The sequence below is a fragment of the Myotis nattereri genome (genome assembly GCF_964212035.1).
Source record: "Myotis nattereri genome assembly, chromosome: 10".
NCBI lineage: Eukaryota > Metazoa > Chordata > Mammalia > Chiroptera > Vespertilionidae > Myotis > Myotis nattereri.
The window spans coordinates 54,004,251-54,024,847 of NC_138085.1; the positions used below are offsets into that span (position 1 = coordinate 54,004,251).

A 20,597-nucleotide genomic window follows, 5' to 3' on the forward strand; every position below is an offset into this window, starting at 1 on the left:
TAGGATCCATGGAAGGAGAAGAGGGAAGAGGCCTAGAATCACTGCAGAGAGCTGAAGAAAGAGCGGACAGTTAAACAAATCTTTATAGCGCTTTTGACCAAAAAGGGTAAAACCTTAGGGGCAGACACAGCACAGGAGGAGGATGGAACCAAACTGAGCGGACGGCATGAAGAACGTCCCATCTGCGGTGTCCTGGTTTTGACGGGCTCACACTTACAAAAGCATTAAGTTAACATTGTAGGCGGGAGATCAGATACTGCAAGAATGAAAACCTAAGACAAAAATACGCTCTTCGGTGGAAGGAAGGTTAAACTCCAGGTTCTACTAATAAACCTGTCCTGCTTCTTTTCATTATTGGAGGGGAGGAAAGTGTTTTCAATAATGTACACAGAAAATATCTCAAAAGATATGTATCAAACTTTTAGAAGGAGTTATCTTTAGGGATGGGTGGGTTTGGAGAAGGGGAAACATTCACTGTCCACTTCTGTAGTGTTTGGATTTTTTCTTTTCTGTAATGCATTGCATGGTAAGGTACAAGGTTAAAAGTACTAACTGCTTTCAGGCTGACGGGAGGTGCTGTAGGAAATGCTGAAAGAAAGATTACTCATTGTCACTGTCTTCAAGGAGTTCAGCCATCAGCTAGAGAGAAAATATGGAAACACCCACCTTGAGCACACACAGGAAACTAGTAAGACTCAAGGAAATAGGATACAGAATAGTAAAGGCCAAATATGTTTCTTGAAATGTTAATGTGAGATGGCTCCATGGAGCAGATGGGGGCGGGGGTGGGGGGTTGGGGGTGGGGGTTGGGCTCAGGCTAGAGACAGCAGAGGGGCCTGGGTTTCCTGAAGATTTACAGACAATCCAGTAAGTAACAAGCAGTGCAGCGAGGGCCTGGGGACCTGGCAAATGGCACAGTGTCTCCCTGACTCCAGTCCATCTGTTTCTGAAGATGCCTACAGACACAAACATGTGGCTAATAAAGCAATTTCACATCCATGTTCAACAAATCGAAGGAGTCTGCAGAAATTTAAACCTGTGTGGCAGAATTTGTATCAGCCTCACCCAATAACATCGCCCATCATCCAATTCTGTCACTGCCTGAGGGCTCTGAAAATTCACAGGAAAGAGGTCAACACTCAGAGCTCAGCAAATTCCCTTAAAAGTTACTTAACTGTATAAAATGGACATGTTTATCAACCAGAGAATAATATGGCTAAGGTCCGGGTTTTTGAGACGTATCACCATGCTTTTATGTAATACTGTCTCATTCACTGCTTGTTTTATCCACACAGTGTATTTCCCCCAAATAGATTACATGTGGGTAAGGAACACACTAACATGGTACTTATGTCATCATACTACCAAGCAATTTGGAATGACCCTGTATTACCTGTCCCACTCTAAAAAGGGTGCTGGTCCCTGAGGCCCCGAGAAGAAGAAATGGGACCCACTGCTTACAAGTCACAAAATGGCCGAGCAAATTCATGAGTCAACAACTTAGGTATAAACTAAATATCTTATTAGAGGCATATTCCAAAGACTGAGATGCCAATGTTTATTTCCCTTTGTCAACTGTTTTTTCAAAGATATCAAAGGGAGTTGGACATGATTGGTTGCTTCTTTTTTTTAAATGTATTTTTTATTGATTTCAGAGAGGAAGGGAGGAGAGAGAGCTAGAAACATCAATGATGAGAGAGAATCATTGATCGGCTGCCTCCTGCATGCCCCCTACTGGAGATCAAGCCTGCAACCCAGGTATGTGCCCTTGGCTGGAATCGAACCTGGGACCATTCAGTCCGCAGGCTGACACTCTATCCACTGAGCCAAGCCGGCCAAGGCTTGGTTGCTTCTTTTAAAGGAAGCAATTAGTCAATGGTGAACATCAATCACCTTGCCATTTTATAAAATAGTTTTATGTCTGAATCAAAAACATCAATCCACCTGAAAATGTGTCCTGAACATTTGTTGCTAATTCTTGTCATCTGCCCAGCACCCCACCCCCTTTTTCGGGTACAGCTCCACATGGTTCCCAGTTCTTACATCCCTGCACACCCCACTTCACTATTCTTATTATGACATGTTTTATTTTTTAAGTGCATAGGACTTTATAAGTTCCCTGTATATAAATTATATTTTGTTGGTACCTGCTCACAGGTCCACTTTGGTAGATAATTGGCCAAAGAGTTAAACTGTAGTGAAGGCAATAAATGTGACCATATGAGATACCAAACACCCACCACCAGTAGGGTTTTTTGATGACCATATCTGGGTAAATGAACTAGTTCCTAAGTCTACAGTACTTTCAGATGCCTACAAGGGACCTGCCATCTGTTCTCAAGCAACTGCCAAATCAACATCGTAGTATTATGATGATGGTAGTGTTCACAGAATTTTCTGTTATTTTTCTCTAACCTATCACAATTATTTATATAAGAGAGCAGAGGGAGAAGTGAGGTACTCATATATGATACAACCTGGATGGACTTTAAAAATATTTTATTGCCCTGGCCAGTGTGGTTCAGTTGGTAGGAGCATCATCGTCCTGTATACCAAAAAGTCACAGGTTCAATTTCTGGTCAGGACACATGCCCGGGTTGTGGGTTCGATCACCAGTTAGAGCACGTGTGGGAGGCAACTCTCCCTGCCGCCTCCTCCTCTTCCCTCCCTCCCTCTCTCTTCCTCTCCCTGTAAAATCAATAAAAGCATGTCCTTGGGTGAGGATTAAAAACAAACAAACATTTTACTAAGTGAAAGAAACAACTCACAAAAGACAAGATATTGTATGATTCTATTTACATGAAATGTCCAGAATAGGCAAATCCAAAGTCAGAAAGTATATTAGCGGTTGCCTGGGGCTAGCAGGAGGTGAAAATGCATATAGGCATGGGATGACTAATGGGTATGGGATTTCTTTTGGAAGTGATAAAAATGTTTGGAATTAGTGGTGACTGCACAACTCTCTGAGTATATTCAGATCTACTCAATTGTATACTTTATGAGGTAAATCTTATGGTATGTAAATTATGTAAGAGACAGATGCACACACACACACACACACACACAGGCACTCAAGGCCAGGAAAACAACAAGAGAGGAGAAAAATCTTCAGTTTTTCCTCTTTTGCTTACCCAAGCAGTCCCCAACAAGAGAGAGGTTATCTTCCTAAGTTCAAACACAAGTCAACCATTACATTTATGGGATTTTCTTGTATAAGTGGTGATTGGAGGTCCTCAGGAAAGACGAACTTAAGGAAATTATTCTGGTCGGGTGGGAAGAGGAGTTAAGACAGAGGCCAAGGGTGAGTCAAGAGAAGCTTTCTGAGGTGACTGAGGATGGAACTTGGCTCTAGAAGACGGAGGGCAAGGAGGAGGTTTAATGAAGGAGAGAACAGTAGGCAGGTTCTCCCAGCAAGGATCATGGGCCTCACCCACGGAGGGATCTCAGCCATTGCGGAGGTGTGAAGAGAATTGGAGGAATGTAAGAACAGTAGCAGGAATCCAAGCTGATTTCAAAAGTGGGGATGAGGTCACTGACTGCAGGGAAGGGAAGCAAACTGTACCCAAAAGAGAAAGAAAAGATGCCTGCTTCCTATGGTCAGAGAACTACTGAAGTCATATGTGCATAGAAAATAAACTGATGATATAATCTGGGACTACATTTAACAACCTAAACAGGCTTTCTACTCAATAGCTTTTGTAAGCCTCTTTGATATAAAAGGCTCTTTCTGATTCAGATTTCATAATAATGGGTGCAGTATTTAAAATGCACTAGGTCCCTAGCTGGCTTGGCTCAATGGCTAGGGCATTGGCCTACAGAGTGAAGGTCCCGGGTTTGATCCCAGTTAAAGGAACGTGCCCAGGTTGTGGGCTTTCTTCCCCGTAGGGGGCGTGCAGGAGGCAGCTGATCAATGATTCTCTCCCATCATTGATGTTTCTCTCTCTCTCTCTCCCTTCTACCTTCTTCTCTGAAATAAATAAAAATATATTAAATAAATAAATAAATAAATTGCACTAGGGACCATGCCTCTTTCACAAATAATCCCAAATAATGCATAATTTACGGAAAGAGCCTCAAGAGTGAATGAGGGAAATAATGGATAGCTATTAAATCCCCGTTAATGCTACTATAAAAATCCACCCCATCATGCAAGAAGCCTTTCCCTTGGGGCGTAAGTGTTCCGTCTGTGGAGCAGTGAATGTGTAAATATGAAAAGCCCTAGCCTAATTTTCAAGGAATGAGTCCAAACTTGAGGTGATATATCATCTTCAGAAGCCAAAAGCTGTCTTTCTGTTTTAAATATATTGTTATTGACTTTAGAGAGGAAGGGAGAGAGGAAGAAGGATAGAAACATCAATGATGAGAGAGAATCACTAATCAGCTGCCTCCTGCATGCCCCCCTACTGGGAATCGAGCCTGCTACCTGGGCATATGCCCTGACCAGGAATCGAACTGTGACCTCCTGGTTCCTAGGTTGATGCTCAGCTACTGAGCCATACTGGCCAGCTGGGCTGACTTTCTGTTTTAATGAGAGGGGTCCTCAGAGACCTGCAGCCTGGCCTCTTCTGTTTACAGCGGTTCCAAAGTCCAAGTCCCCGCGTCTGTCTGTCTCTCTCTCTCCCCGCCCCCTCCCCCACAAGTTCCAATGGTCTTTATGTTACTCGGCCCATCCAGTTAAAACTCTTTTCCCTCGTGTGACCAATGCTTTTCTCTCAATTACTAGAGCATAACTGCCTATAGTGCTCTCTTGGCACTTGCATACATGTTTAGTTAATATTTCATGTAAATAGGTTTTATCTTCCTACTTAGACAACTCCAGACCACGTTTTATAGATCTCTCTACATAGTCAATGGCAAGCTGGTTCTGTACTATTACTAGAAAAAAAGTCAAACATACCATTTATATACATTTGTTTTGACAGGGGGTGGGTTGGTTGATGTGAATTGACAGTTTCATTCTGGAAAATTTCTAAGTAAAACCACCATGTTATATAGGAGACCATAAAAAAATTAAAGCCAGGCCTGGCCAGTGTTGCTTGGAGGCTGAGCACTGACCTATGAACCAGGAGGTAAAGGCTGGGTTCCCGGTTAGGGCACATACAGGGTCGGGGGCTCTATCCCCAGCAGGGTACACACGAAGCAGCCAATCAATGATTCTCTCTCATCATTGATGTTTCTATCTCTCTCTCCCCCTCCCTTCCCCTCTGAAATCAATAAAAATACATTTTTAAAAAATAAAGTAAATCACTGCTTTAGCTGATTAAATGCTCCATCAAAATTCTTGGTCACTCAAATAAATGCCCATGTTTAAAGAAGTCTGGCCTATAAATACAGGCACAAATAATTGTTATTTACTCTATACATGTAATGTGAAAGATGCAATTAGGTGCTTTTACCTCATTTTCCTATAGGTATCACTTGTCCATAATCATATAAACTCAAGGTCAATGTCTTTTGCCATGTCCACAGCTTAGCACAAAGGCTCGTACTCAAAATTTTAGCTCATAAATGTTGATAAGTGACAACTCCCAAAGTAATCTCGTATTTAATTTATTTTTCTTAAATCCTCACCTGAAGATATGTTTATTGACTTTAGAGAGAAGGGAAGATGAAGAGAAGGGAAGATGGAGAAAGAGAGAGAGAAAGAGAGAAGCATTGATGTGAGAGAGAACATTGATAGGCTGCCACCTGTATACGCCCCAACCGGGGATCGAACCCACAACCTAGGTGTGTGCCTGTCCAGAAAACAAATCCCCAGACTTTTTGGTGTACGGGTGACGCTCCAACCAACTGAGCCACCCAGCCAGGGCCAATTTCTTTTTTTGTTTTCTAATGCTCACTTGTACACAGATTTCTCCTACCACTTCTATATGCCACTGTTTTTTTAGAAATAAAAATTTCTTATTATTCAGAAGTAAACACTAAATATTTTGGTGTATATCCTCCCAACTTTTTAACTTCACAGTTTATGAGTGTCGATGGAAAAAAATATTGATTCTACTGATTCTAGTTTATTAATATTTTCAAGCTAAATGTTGCACTTTTTAAGACTCCTTTTCCTACTTCTCCTAATTCCTGTTGGTTCCACAAAATAAAACCTACAACCATAAACACCCATCATTTACCTTTTGCATAATAAAGTTTTTTGTTTTAGTTTCGTTCCAAATACAATGCCGGTTTCCCAAAAGTCCAGCTTATTTTCTCATCACCACCGGTCTGACACCACTGAGGCAATTTGGTCAGAGGTCAGGAATGTGGGCCTGCCGCCCCTGGGTGTGGGAAATCATTTACAGAATGCATAAACATCCCTTCGCAGCTCTCTGCCGACCGCCAGGCTGCCTCAGCATGCTGAGATCTCCACGCTACACACATGAGGGACCCAAGCTCTTACCTTCCTTCGGAACTGTAGATGGTAGCACATTCAAGTTCAGACCTAAGTATGTATCTCACCAGCTTCGTACATATACAATTTCTGAACATGTGGCCATGGTCAATATTAATACTAATTTTTTTTCCTGAAGCACGCCTAAGTGTTGAACGTTTACAAGCTGAAAATTTGAGAGGCTCCCTCTTCACCCAACTTGTGCGAGGGGAGTGCTTTCAGATGAAGCTTTTCTCTGCGTGGAAAAAAGCTGGTGTTTTCAATTTTCACCAGGAGAGGCTCGAGGTAGATGATGGAGATGGGAGAGTTCAGTTCCCTGCGATTCCACTTGGTATGTCCCTGTGATGTTTCCAACTACTAAGGAGCAGGAAGAAGGGTGATGAGTGACTGAGAGATGAGTCAGATGTTCAAGCAAAGAAGTTGAAGGAGAATAGAAAGATTCAGCGCTCACTGGGCAATGGACGGGAACCAACTCGACTCTTTCATCTTTGTGACGATAAATTGGCACTTGACAAGTGATTACAGGCCTGATTTCTACATTTAAAAAATAAAATGGACATGGTATCCACTACACCAGAGAAGCCACCTTCCCTGTGAAATATCTCACTGAGTCTGATACTCCGACGCCAGATGGGTGTCCTGGAATTAATTCAACCCTCGCTAATTACCAGGAGTTAGGGCGAACCCCACAGGGAAAGGGCTCTGTCCCACAAAACTAATCCCACTTCAGATGCCGGTCCCCAGTCCCAGGCCACTGTACTTCTGACTGAGTGGCTATAAATTCAGGGGTTCCCATGACAACCCCTCATCGGGTTCACTCATGTGCTAAAACAACTCACAAAACTCAGGACAACACTTTACTTATGTCTGCCGTTTGTGATACAGTGTCTAACTCAGGAACAGCCAAATGGAAGAGGTTCATGGGGCAAGGTATGGCAGTGGGCAGAGCTTCCACCCCTCTCAGGGTACACCACCCTCCCAGCAGCACAAGGATGTGTCCCCCAACCCAGAAGCTCCCCAAATCTGGTCACATTTAGGGAGTTTTAGGCATTTTATTATGTAGGCATGATTGATGAAATCACTGGCCATCGGTGGTTAAACTCAATCTCCAGCCCCACCTTCCCTGCAGATTGGTGGGTAGGGCTGAAACTCCCACCTTCAAATCACTTGGTGTTTCCAGTGGCCAGTACTGTCTGCTTAAGGCTATGTGTGTGTGTGTGTGGGGGGGGGGGGTCTCACCCTCAGTCACCTCATTAGCATAAATCCAGGTGTGATGAATGAGGCTCTTTATGACTAAACTACTCAAGAAAATTCCAAGGGTTTTAAGAGCACTGTGCCAGGAATTGGGGACAAAGACAACATTTATTTCTTATTATTCCATAGTTAAAAGCAATTCCTGAAAATGAAGTAGCAAGTGGGTTACCTCACCTTTTTTCCTTAGGGATACTGACATTTAAAGCCACTGAGTAAAGAACACAAGATAAGGTGGTAGTTACACTATCAATACAAGATACATTGCACTGTAAAAAGATAAATTCCTCTTAATGTCTTTCGTTAACCACCTCAGAATTCAGAATGAAGTCTAGAGAAGACTAAACCTGTATAGGATCTTAGAGGGACAAGAAACTTGATATTCACAATTCTACTGCTCCAACTGACGACTTCCCATTTCAGAACACCCGTTTGTAACAGAAACCTTACTACAGCACCCCCTCACCCTAAACCTATCAATACAGGACTTGCCTAGAGGGGACGGAAGGTATTTATTTCCCTCGTCTTAAAATCAGTGCCAGCATTCCACACCACTCCCATCTAAAGGTCACTCTGTTGGGTGTGATACTTTAGTTCGCCCTATACTTCAGCTGGGTCCAGATGAAATGGTCTCAGACACCCAAGGAAGCAAACCCAGCAGCTATCAATACTCTATACGGGCCTCCGATGTGATTCCCGGAACAGCCACCTCAGCATCCCTTGGGAACCTGTTAAAAATGCAAATTATCAAGCTCTATCCTGGGCTTCCTGCATCAGAAACTCTGGGAGTGAACCTGGCAATCTGTGCTTTAACAAGGCCTCCAGACGGTTCTGACGCCCACTCACATTCCAGAACCACTAGTCGAGACACTGTGGGACTGTTCTGTTACTCCTGCTATCAACACGTAAGATTCAGACATTTTCCTGTTCCACAGAGCTGGGAAGTCAGACAAAAAGATAACGTCCTCTGATAACAGATGAGTCTGATGGTTTCTCTGGTATCTTCTGGATTTACTGAAAGCAAAATTTTTAATGTCATTTAACCTAGAGGCAGCACATTTCCTTTTCCATAATGTTTTGAGGTTACTCATGACTACTTCTCTATCGCAGGATGCATTCCTTAGCCTTCAAATAAAATTTTTTTTAATCCTCACCCAAGGATATTTTTTTCATTGATTTTTAGAGAAAGTGGAAGGGAGGGAGGGAGCGTATGAGGAATGGAGGGAGGGAAAGAGAAGAAGAGATAGAGGGAGAGAGAGGGAGAGAGAAAAACATTGATGTGAGAGAGACACATGACTGGTTGCCTCCCACACGTACCCAGATCAGGAATGGAACCCTTGAAGACCAACACTCTAACCACTGAACCACACCGACCAGGGCCTAATTTTTCAATGTTTGAATTACCCACTATGTAGGTAATTACTTACTCTACACCAATGAGCTTTGATTCATTTTGTATTTTACTGAATATAATAAAATAGTGTACACTTGGTGCCATTCTGCTGTCAGCCATTTATTTACCAGCAGTATGACCTTGAGCAAGCAAGCTATTTAATTTCTCTACGCCTCAGTTTCCTCATCCATACACTGTAGATAATAATAATCTCCTTCACATGGTTGCTATGCAAGTCCTGTCTTCCTTCATAAAAATGGACACCCTTAAGCAAACACGCACCTGGCTGAGAAGGGTGTAAAGGTGGGCAGAGTACCTCCCAGAGCCCCACTTCTTGAGTCTGTTCTGGGGAAAGCCTTGAAGAAAATTATATGCAATGCACTGAGAACAGCTGACACACAGTAAGTACCGTATGAAGTGCTTACTATTATTATCAGAGCTGTAATAGTGCAGGGACCTAGAGAACAGAGACGGAAAGATCTTCCAGGGAATGGAAAGACAGCTGGTCAACACTGAGGACAGCTGGACAGCTCTGGAACCGTGGAAAAGAATAGATACCAAGAGCAAGACACTGCTCTGCAGTTTGCCAGGAAACACACAGGTAATAGATAGCCTGGGACCAGAAAGTAAGTGACTCATGGCCAACGATAACCGGCCACCAACATCAGACTGAACTAAAGGTTCCAATGAGGATTGGAGAAGAAGAGGTAAGAGATCAAAGTACAAATCAACCACTAGCATAAGCCAGGATCATGGTTTCCATAAGGTTCCATGTTAATGAATAAGCTAGAAGATAAAGCTCTAATTCTAGAGTGACGATCTGGTTAATCATTCATTTATGCCCTCAAATCAGGCAAGCTCAGGAAAGATCTTTACATCACTGCCACTCGAGAAGCAAATTATCCGAAGGCAGCTGAATGGTTTTCCTACAGCTTTTAGTTGGATACCGCCCCAAGGTCCTTTTCTTTCTTCCTCCTTCCTGTTATATTTTGAATTTTCTAGCCAAGCTATTTGCGTGGGACTGATCCCTCCCCTCCCCACCCCACCCCACCCCACCCCACCCCCAAGCCCCCATCACTCTAGCAGTGTATCCTGATTAGCTGATGTCAGTTGGCATATCCTCTTCTGACTGTGGTGGGAGAGACTCTTAGAGGCACATGACCCAAGCCATCACCAATCAGGCCAGCGAGACTGATCCCGGGACCACGGTGTGAGTTCTGGGGAAGCAGAGGTGCTGTTCTTCTGCCACCTGTCCTTACAGACAGATCTGGGTCCTGGGGCCTCGAGCAGCTAGCTATCTTGAGACTACAGGGTCCCTAGAGCCTGCCTGAGAATCAACCCACACTAGCAAGTAAAGCCAAAAACTGGGAGAAAGAAACTAGTCCTGGTCATACCATTGAAATTCAGGACAAAGTCTTGCTTAAGGCCAATTTGTCTACTATTGGGTCAATACATTCTCTCTGTCATTTAAACCACTTTGGGTTAAGTTTCCTTTTGCTGACATTCCAGAGAACTCTAAATTATACAGGCCTCATAATTAGATTATACTGTAAAGGTAACAAAAGAGTGAGCTCTAGTCACAATTAACAGTAAACTTACCTGTTTAAGTCATGACTACGATTTACTTACTTGTCGTAAGGAAAGACATTAGGGAAAAAAAAATCACAAGCCCATTTTTCTCATTTGGAAACCATTTTATTTGAAATCTCAAAGTACAGACGTGAGGCCCTGCACAAACTCCACTTGGACCCTTGGTTTCCGTATGTTCAGTACTGCCGAGCTTTCACGTGACAGACCCTTTCCAGATTTTCAGGGCAAAACGCTCCCCACCCCCAACGAGGGCCATGGTGAAAGTGTGTTCTAGGTTTTCCACAGCAGCAAGGGAGGGAGTGAGGAATCACTCAGTCAGGATGCATCCTCCCTGCCAATTTTAGTGAGTCAGTGGCAGACTTACCTGTCACAGCATCAAATGTGCCCTCACAAGATTAAGATACGGGTTTTTATATTCAGCACCCTTGCATGTGATACCAACTAACCTGGGTCACTCAAAAATCGAGTAGCCTACTGTAAGAGGTCAGGTCAACCAAGCACACAGGCTGGTTTGTGTATTTATGTCCCATTATTTTCACAGATAAGATGCACTGAAAATAAGCAAGCTCTTAAAATCCCAGGGCAGCTCTTTCTCAACGGCGATAAAAATCACTGCTCGGTATCATGCTGGCCTCAGGGACCGACAGTTCTCCAAATATGGGACCGGTTACCTTACGAAATGGCCGGCTTGCACCTGTGGGACATGTTTAAGTCGCAGTGAGCCGATCTTGTAAGGGAGACAGGGCAGATGATTTTTAAGGGAACTGCCATGCATCCCGGGCCTCAGGGATGGGCGTGAAGGAGACTTACCTGCCAGAGCCTTGATGCGGGAGCGCTCAAAGAGCCTGGCAGAGCTGTTCTCGTTGTCCCAGTCGTCCACATCCCAGCGGTTGTTGACATCGCTGTACTGCTGTTGGATCTCAATGTTGTCGTAGTCGGTGGCTACTGTGGTCGTCATCTTGAACTGTCTCAGCTGCTCCTCCACATCAGCTCCTTCTTAGCGTTCTGTGGGAAAGAAAAGGGGGTGAATAAAAACACCTAATTAGTCGTCTAAAGGGTGCAGAGTCCTCACATAACCTACTGGGATAAAGGTGAGTGGAAGGGAAAATAATTCACACGTGCCAAGAACCGGTCTCCGGAGTCCATCAAGTCCAGTGCACTCTTGAACTTGGGCACTGCCTCATAGCGCGTGTGTGACCCAGGCCCAGGGACTTAGCATCCGAGTCACCGTTTCCCCAACCACCAAAGAGGGAAGATACTCTCCCGGTTACTGAGGGGACTGAGTGAGATGATGGATGCCCAACCAAGGATGAGTTTTCATTCTTCTTTCTGAAGTTTAAACTTCCCAGTTTTAAAGTGTTATCAGAACTGGGTGGACAGCCCCTCGGGGCTTCTGCATGACCGCATTTATTTCTATTGTGCATCACCATAAACAACTATTTAGCTTCTCCTGGAAATTCACAAAATGTTATAAAAGAACTGACAGATCATTTCATCTCAACCTCTCATTTTCATGTTAGAACACTGGTGCCCGAGATAAAATGAGATAGATAAGCAAATGGCAACAAGCACAGTACCAGGCACATAAATAAGTAACAACTGCAATTATTTACATTTCTGTGTTGTTATAAATGCTTACTACCAACCCAATACCATTCCCCAGGGATCCACCCATGGCCATAGTGTTTTACAAGGATAAATGGTGAACAAGAACCTAGGGCTCAACTTTTGGCCCCCTGCCATCTTCACTATATTACAGTCCCCTCAGAGAATTAAGAGAAATACATTTAGCTTCAAAGCAGACATTGCACTGAAGGCTCACTACGTGCTCAGCCTGTTCCAGAGCTAGAGATAATAGAGATAATAGTAAATAAGATAAGGACCAGGCTCTCCTGAAGCTTTTATCTTGGTAGGAGGAGCCAGATAAAAGGCACACAACAAAAGGCAAGACGGTTGAAAGAAAATAAAAGTGGAGTGATGTGACAGAGAGAGAACATATTTTAGATCTGGTGGTCAGGGAAGGCCCCTCTGAGTAGGTGTTTATTTAAACTGAGATCTCAAAAAGGAACAGGTCAAAAGGAATAGCCTTCCAGGCGAAAGAAACAGCTTGTGTAAAGGCCCTACGGTGGGAAACAGCACGGCTTGCTGGGGGAATGGTGGGGTCAGTGTGTCTGGAGTCTGTCTGTCTGATGGGCATGGGGTGGGGGTGGGGGTGGGGGGCTCTGTGAACCTAAGTGTGATGGAAGGCACTGCAGGATTTTAAGCTAATAACTGACACCACGGGACGTATGTTTTGAAAAAGATCAATCCTGGTGCTGCAGGAAAAACACATTCTAGGAGTCAAAGATGAGCTCTGAATCCTTACAGGCTCAGTTAAATTCCTGCATGTTTTATATACAAAGCTATCCGGGTAAGTTAAGAAGAGAAGAAAGATGCCCACCCCTTTGTTGGTAAGGAAGATGTCCCCCACAGTCCTGTCCCACTCCCCTATCTTTTAAAAAATATATATTTTTATTGATTTCAGAGAAGAAGGGAGAGGGAGAGAGAGATAAAAACACCAACGATGAGAGAGAATCATTGATCGGCTGCCTCCTGCATGCCCCCACTGGGGATCGAGCCCACAACCTGGGCATGTGCCCTTGATCGGAATCGAACCCAGGACCTTTTAGTCCACAGGCCGACACTCTATCCACTGAGCCAAACCAGCCAGGGCCCACTCCCCTATCTTAAGATTCAATGATTTTTTTAAATCATATTTTATACCTGGATGCTCATTTAGTGGAAGCCTCATTCATTCATTGGGCACCAAGAATATGCACATGGACCAGAGTTAGCAGGCTCAATCACTAGAGTTTGTGCACAAATAAAACCAGGCCACCAGCCAGCAACTACAAAATGATCACTTGAGCTGATTTTCTCCCCTCACATATGCCACAAAGCAAGGAAAATAAAACCACCTGTATTGAAAAGAAACAGTTCTCTGATTGTGCTTGAAATGTAGATTTTCTCAAGTTCTAGCACGCAACCAGGGTTCCACGATAAGTAAATTAAGCTGAAACAAATGAACTGTACCTCAACTAGCATAATTATTGGTGGCATAAGCATAGAACTGCCTACCCTGTTGTCATTAGCTGTTTTCTTGCAAGCTATCCAAGAACACCGCCAATGCGCCCCACATATCCCTAAGGAAAAAGCACTGCGTCCACCTTCGGACTGAGCCACACATCTGTAACTCAAATAGTCAGAAGCATCTTGGATGGGATTAAATCCAGGATTCTCAACAGGCAGACAAAATCAATCCCAACAACGTAAATGTATCAGTAGAGTAATTTTAACAATTACATTAGCAATGCATTGATGAGATTTACAAAAAACACAAAAATTTCAGAAACCTAAGTCAGTTAAGTATATTCTATTGAGTGATGTTATAATTGCTCTTAATATTCAGTCACAACTGTCTTCCAAAAAAAAAAAATTGATACTGTCATTTGAACCTGGAGATGGTTAATTTTCTTGACTATTACCAATAAAATTGGTAAAATTCAGCCTTGGAGGATACTATCTCTGGGGGGGGGGGGTGAATTGCAAAAGTGCTATTTTTTTTAAAAAAATATATATTTTTTATTGATTTCAGAGAGGAAGGGCGAGATAGAAACAAAAATGTTGAGAGAAAATTATTGAACAGTTGTCTCCTCCACATACCACACTGGGGCCTGCACCCATAACCCGGGCATGTGCCCTGCCTGGGAATAGACGAGCCATGACCTTCTAGCTCATAGGTCAACGCTCAACCACTGAGCCACGCTGGCAGGGCTTGAAAGGACTGTTAATACCAAATTTCTGAAAGCACCCAATCCAAGGGGAAATCTAACCATGTCAGTCCAGATTTGTTTTGGCTATTTGGTGCCACCTGCTGACCACTGAGAACAAGCCACACCTCAGCCTCCAGGGCAGCTACCAACCTGTGCCTGGACTTCAGCACATCTGACTCTTGAGTAAGCCCAACCACAATCCTTTCCAACCCCATGAATCTTTTCCTACTATTGATTTAGCCCCCAAATCACCAACTACTTTCTACAAATTTCTCAACAAGCCAGTGTTAATTCTTTCCTTAAGCTAAAAACAAGTCCTTTAGAGAAGGTAAGCACATTTCTTTTCTAAGAATTCTTTTTAATGGTGTTCTTAACACCATGGTGCTTTAAAACAAAGAGGAGTGTGGGAAGAGGAGTTCTTACTAGCCCGCCTGGCGTGGCTCAAAGGTTGAGTGTCGACCTATGAACCAGGGGGTCACAAATTCCCGGTCAGGTCACATGCCCAAGCTGTGGGCTCCATCCCAGTGGGGGGCATGCAGGAGGCAGCCAATCAATGATTCTCTCATCACTGATGTTTCTATCTCTCTCTCCCTTCCTCCCTGAAATCAATAAAAAATAAAAATAAGAAGTTCTTACTAGTCTGTGTACAAAAGAAATATTGATGCTATAAGGTATCCTTTTTATTTGACTGCTTCACTCAAGTGTTTAAGAATTTGGATATCAGAAACATTTCTGAATTTTTCAGGGCACTGTCAAAACAAAACATCCCACATCCCCACCAGAGCAATGGCAAAAGGGCGCTCCTAGGTAGTCAAGAGCAACAACAGAGTGACCTGAGGGTAAAGGAACAGTCAGAGTCAAGGAAAGGGCATGGATGGAAGGGTGAGTGTGCCCACGGCGTGGGAAGTCCTGAAAAACAACATGCTACAAACATCATCTTCCAACCCATTTCAACAAGGGCTGTGCCAGCTGTGAAGGCAGTTTACAGCACACACACAGGTGTCCCCCAAGGTTATCTATAAAGGCTACATCTTCCCAAGATGCTATTAGCCATGTGCCCAAGGGCCAGTGAAGAAGCAATCTGTACTTCCCAAACGGCGGTGGGAAGATCAGGAGAGAAGAGAGGAGGGCTGTCCATGTTGGAATTCTGCCTGATGGGTCTGCTACTAGGAAATCTTAAGAGGACTATTTAAGGTTGGCAGGAGGCAACACAATCTCCTCTCCTAGAGAAGGGTTTCCATTGCTTCTACTGACTCAGTGATGGTCCAGAGTCCACCTAACTTGATCACCATGGCAGGAATTCATGAACTAATCCCTGAATAGATACAATTCAATAATATCCTGGGTGTGTTATGGCTAATATCCATGTTTTTGGAGGCTTGGTTTTGAGAAGATGGTTAAAAGTACATACCTACCTTTGCTGCTCTTCTTCATCTCCTGTGTGTGTGTGTGTGTGTGTGTGTGTGTGTGTGTGTGTATAAAAATAAGGAATATGTAAAAACAAGCCAAGCCTCCTCCCTCACATATCTTCTTTAATCCTATGTTCTATGAACTAGACTTTTCCAAAAAATATAAGGAAATTCCAAAAGCTTTATCATTTTCTACTTCAATACGAATATAATTTCATTTCTGGCAGACCAAGACAGAGTGGATGAGGAAACGATTATCCACCTAGACCTACGAGGCAAAGAGGTTCCTACAGCCCTGGCATGTGCTACCACAAGGCCATAACCACCAGTAGAGAAACTGGAGCGTTCTATTAGTTGTCCTCTTTATTGATTACAATTCTGAAAGTCAGTATCTGGCAATGCCCAGACAGAAAACACTTTATCTGTTCTGTTACTTTCCAAGATCCCAAATAGATTTTCCATGTCACACAGGTATAGGACGATGGGTTTTTTCTTTATAGTTTATTTATCTCCAAGCTTCCCTCCTCTGCTCTCTTGTGTTACTCTACAAAATCCCTGGGTGACATTACCTACTCGCGTCTTTGGCTCCTACCCTGGTCTGACTACTGCTCCCTAGGTGGCTAACTGCTGTTGTCTCCTATGGATCATCAAGTCAGTGCCTAAAGTGAAACTCATAATTCCACCTTACAAGCCCTATTTTTCTTCTGTCAGGCCCCCTGGTTGCTTGTACCTCCCAAAAATCCACTGAGTTAGCTCAAGCAATAGTTTCTTACTGTGCACCTCACCTCTTATTTTAACCCCTAATCCATTCCCCTACACTGCCACCAGAGGGACCTTTCTCATTTCATTCCTATGAACAGACCAACCGATGGCCATGCCTTCCAACAATAAATCCCTATGCCTTCAGAATAATGCCAGAGTCCGAAATGAGACTCTTCATGATGGGGCCCTGCCCAGCTCTCCAGCCACGTCTCAATACTCTTGTCCTAAGCTCATTATTCCTGTCCCAAGAGCTTATAGCTCCTGAGGGAAAGGTTGTGCCCTTATTTTGCCTCCAAAACTACTACCTGGAAGAGCTCTCTACTCAAATCCAACCTCCACCAGGAAGCAGCTACTACCCACTCACCAGCACCTGGTCTGAATGAGACAACCTGAGAGAGCCTGCATAGGTACTCCACTCCCTCCCAGGCACTTAAATACTTCTGATTTATCACTTACCATCATAAGACTGTTTCATACTTACTAAACATCTACTGACTTATTGTCACTAGGTCATAGACTCTTGGGATCATGTCCCAGTCATACTGTCTTTATCTCTCTCATCTCCTAGCGGGGTGCCTCCAAACATTATGTGCTTGCTAGTTATTTATTTGTGGGACAGCTGGGTGGGTGAAAGTCTGGTAGGTAGAGGACTGGAAGGTGAGGCGGAAGAAGAGATGTCTATTCAAGCCACCCTGGTACCATCTCCATCCGTCACAGCCCCAAACACACAGTCCTCTGAGCTACATGGACTTGGCGAGCACTTGCCTTCAAGCAGTCACGTTTTAGACGAGGCTGCTAACTGAACACGGGCACACATTGAATAAGGTGCTTCTCCCTGTACATATTAGCATTTAAGTTTCCCTCTTTAGTTTTTATTTATAAAAATAATCTTTTTTTGGCTGAACTACTCAGATTTCAGAGATCAAAGCAACAGACAGGAGCACAAATACACATGTACAAACACACACTTCGTTAATATCCAATCTTAATTAAAGGCTCAAATAAATTAAATAAAATTATTTTTTAAAAGGTGACTAACATTTGCTAATTCTTTTTCTCAGAAGGTAAACCATATGCTAACAATTACTTTGGCAGAATTCACAGACCCAAATGCTCTGCAGACACTTAAAACCCTCCCACTTTACTCATAAAAGACTGGAAAAAGCATACACTGAACTGCTGGTGTGTTATCTGGAAAAAAAAAAAAAAAGTTCTGCTCAGGGACTTTAAGGACCAAACTTTGTGCCTGAGAATTTCCGGAAACAGACCTGATAGAGTTCTGCCTCAACCCTCCAACTATTCAGCTGCCAGAAAGCAAGGGAGATACACCCTGCTTGCAACCTGCTCGCAGAAGCACCCTGCAGAATCTATAAAACAGCCTGTGAGGAGGACTCTCTGCAAGAAACCACATCTAGAACCTCAGCGATGAATAAGCTCGGCTAACCTACTGCTACTCAGGCTCATGGAGCTAGCTCCACATAAAGGCCCAAGACACCATCCTAAACAGCCCACGTTCTCTGCTCACAAACAAGACGTGGCTATTTCAGCTCTTACCTAGAGAACAGCCGACCACCAGACGCCGCTGCATGAACGTTCCCATGGCGCACAAACGATCCAAGAGCAGCAAACACTCCTTCCTTATCATGGCACAGCTATGCCAGAACTAGCCCTGCTTCATCTTCTCCCACACCCCACCCCTTTATCTATAGCCAAGTCTTTCAAAACAGCTTCCATCTTTCTTCCCCAAACTCATTGTATAAAAGGGCCCCATCAATTCTAGGATGCAGATGACTGTGTCTTCTCCATCGAGCCCTGCTGCTGGTGGTTTAGATTGCACACCCCAGGCCTTGGTCACTTTTCTGGCTAGTATATGGTTCAAGAAATCCTTTCCTTCAGAAAAACGTTTGGCCTTGAAAGTTATTGTTTAACAGTATCATTCACTTTTAAAATTTTCTAGGTTACTTGCAGTTTTACAGAAACATGTCAACTGTACAAAAAGCATGACACAGCTGTACAAACGGGCCAAAATTCATGGAATCAGACCATTTGGAAAGAGAAGGGCGCTCAGAGACTTAATAATTAAACCTGGTTAACAAAGGTGGTCTTCAAATACTCTGTACTAACTTTTGTATGTTTTGTTTATCAGTGACAGAATATGTTAATTGTGAATTTATCAGATTTTCCTTAAAATTCCCTGCGTATACATCCAAAATCATAATTATTTTATCTTCTTGGTAGGTTAACATTATAAAATACCCTATTTTCTCCCTATTCACTTTTATTGAAAGTAATATTGGCCTATTATATTTTTTTCCATTCTATTATTTCATCTTCTTGAGTCATGTTATTTTAGGTATATCTCTTCCTTTTAAAATCCAATCTAAGAGTCTCTGCCATTTAGTTGGCAAATATAATCCCTTTACATTTATTAGAATTACTGAAACCTCAAAACAGATTTTGCGGTTTCAACCAACTTATTTTGTTTTCTATCTTAATTATTAACATGTGGAAACTGGGGCCTACACCCAAGAGTTAAACAACTGAATCGTCACACTGCTATAATATCTTTAATTATATCTGTAATATCTTTATCATCACTGAACCCAGAACCACAAGAACTCAATCCAATCTTTAAAATGTAGAGAGCAGATGAGTCTAACAGCCAAAGAAAACTCTAATACTATTATAAATAACTTAACTTTCTTGCTGGCTTACTTTACTGTATGTAGGCATGGTTGCTTTTTTTATTCAGTCCTCCCCAGCAACCTTCTGAGGTAGTTATTATTAGCCTTATTTTACAGATAAATAAACTAAGGCTTTCTGTGGTAACACAGCAAGGAAATGAGGAAGCCAACAGGATTTTAACCAATGTGTATGACTCCAAAGCCCATGCTTTGAATGAATAGCTTAGCCTACATTTTGAGGCACAATAACTTTAATAATGGTCCATATGAGAAAAATATCTAATGGACTCAAGGTTCTTCAATATATGAGAAAATAAATTTTTGTCATAGTATCCCAAATGGACTAAGACACCTTCATTCCCAATATTCAGAAATAATCTCTTTCCTACACAGATGAAAAATGCCACTGAAAGGCTGGTTCTAGTTTTATGAACAAAGTTCTAGGGGAAAAAATTACTTTTTAACATGGGCAGGTTACACCAGGCTCTACTGTTTGGAGGCGCAAAATTAACTCTTACTATAAAGAAAATTATTTTTAAAGATTTCATTAGAGAAAAATATACTGACTATAACTCATTTTATTTTATTCTATGGCTTAAGAATTTATATCACCAAGAGCACATTTCTACAATAAGAAAGAGTATAATGTAGGGGGAACAACAGCGCATCTTCCTCCATTTTAGAGTAAACTGCACAAAGAACAGTACAATTATAAACAGATTTACTGAGTGCCTTGAATGAAAATTCTTACTATTCTGCATACTTATTTATCCTCATTTACTATTTGTACATTTAAAAATTTAGCAAAGTATCTGATTTCTTTTCCCCCATCTGCATGGTGCAGTCTAGATTCCAAATATAAATCTGTAAGCCCTAAAATATTTAAAGCTAGGTTTACTTTGAAAACAGATTTTGAGAGAAAGATAAGCTTTTCCAACATCTACCTAATAAATCTTAAAATAACCTACCTTGAAACAAATGAAAAAATTTTAAATGATTTCTACTAAGGGCTATCTTCACGTAACTAACTGATAGTTGAAGGCCATCCTTGTTTTTTTTTCTCCTTACAGGGAGAAGCAATTCAACCTGAAATCATGAACTCAATGCAGATCTAACACTGATCTTATGGCCGATAACCATTTTGGTCTTACCCTTACTTCCTGGTAGTTTTAAATTACTTTACAATATAGATTTAATGGCACTGCTACCAAAATGCCGATTCTGAATTTTCATTGCTTGGCATTTCACTGCCTTATTTTTTGTAAAATTGCATAAATCAGTATCGTTTGTTCCTGAACAACAGAGGCAATAATG

At 42.5% G+C, this 20,597-nt stretch overlaps 1 protein-coding gene across 1 annotated transcript in view; it reads right to left on the reverse strand.

The window, feature by feature from the left end:
• SPTBN1 (spectrin beta, non-erythrocytic 1) overlaps window positions 1-20,597 on the reverse strand; it is a 179,377-nt gene that overhangs the window by 113,731 nt on the left and 45,049 nt on the right. Inside the window, exon 2 of the mRNA XM_081100735.1 lies at window positions 11,427-11,621. Coding sequence (XP_080956861.1) covers window positions 11,427-11,574 — 148 coding nt within the window. The 5' untranslated portion in view covers window positions 11,575-11,621. The remainder of the gene's footprint in view (window positions 1-11,426; window positions 11,622-20,597) is intronic.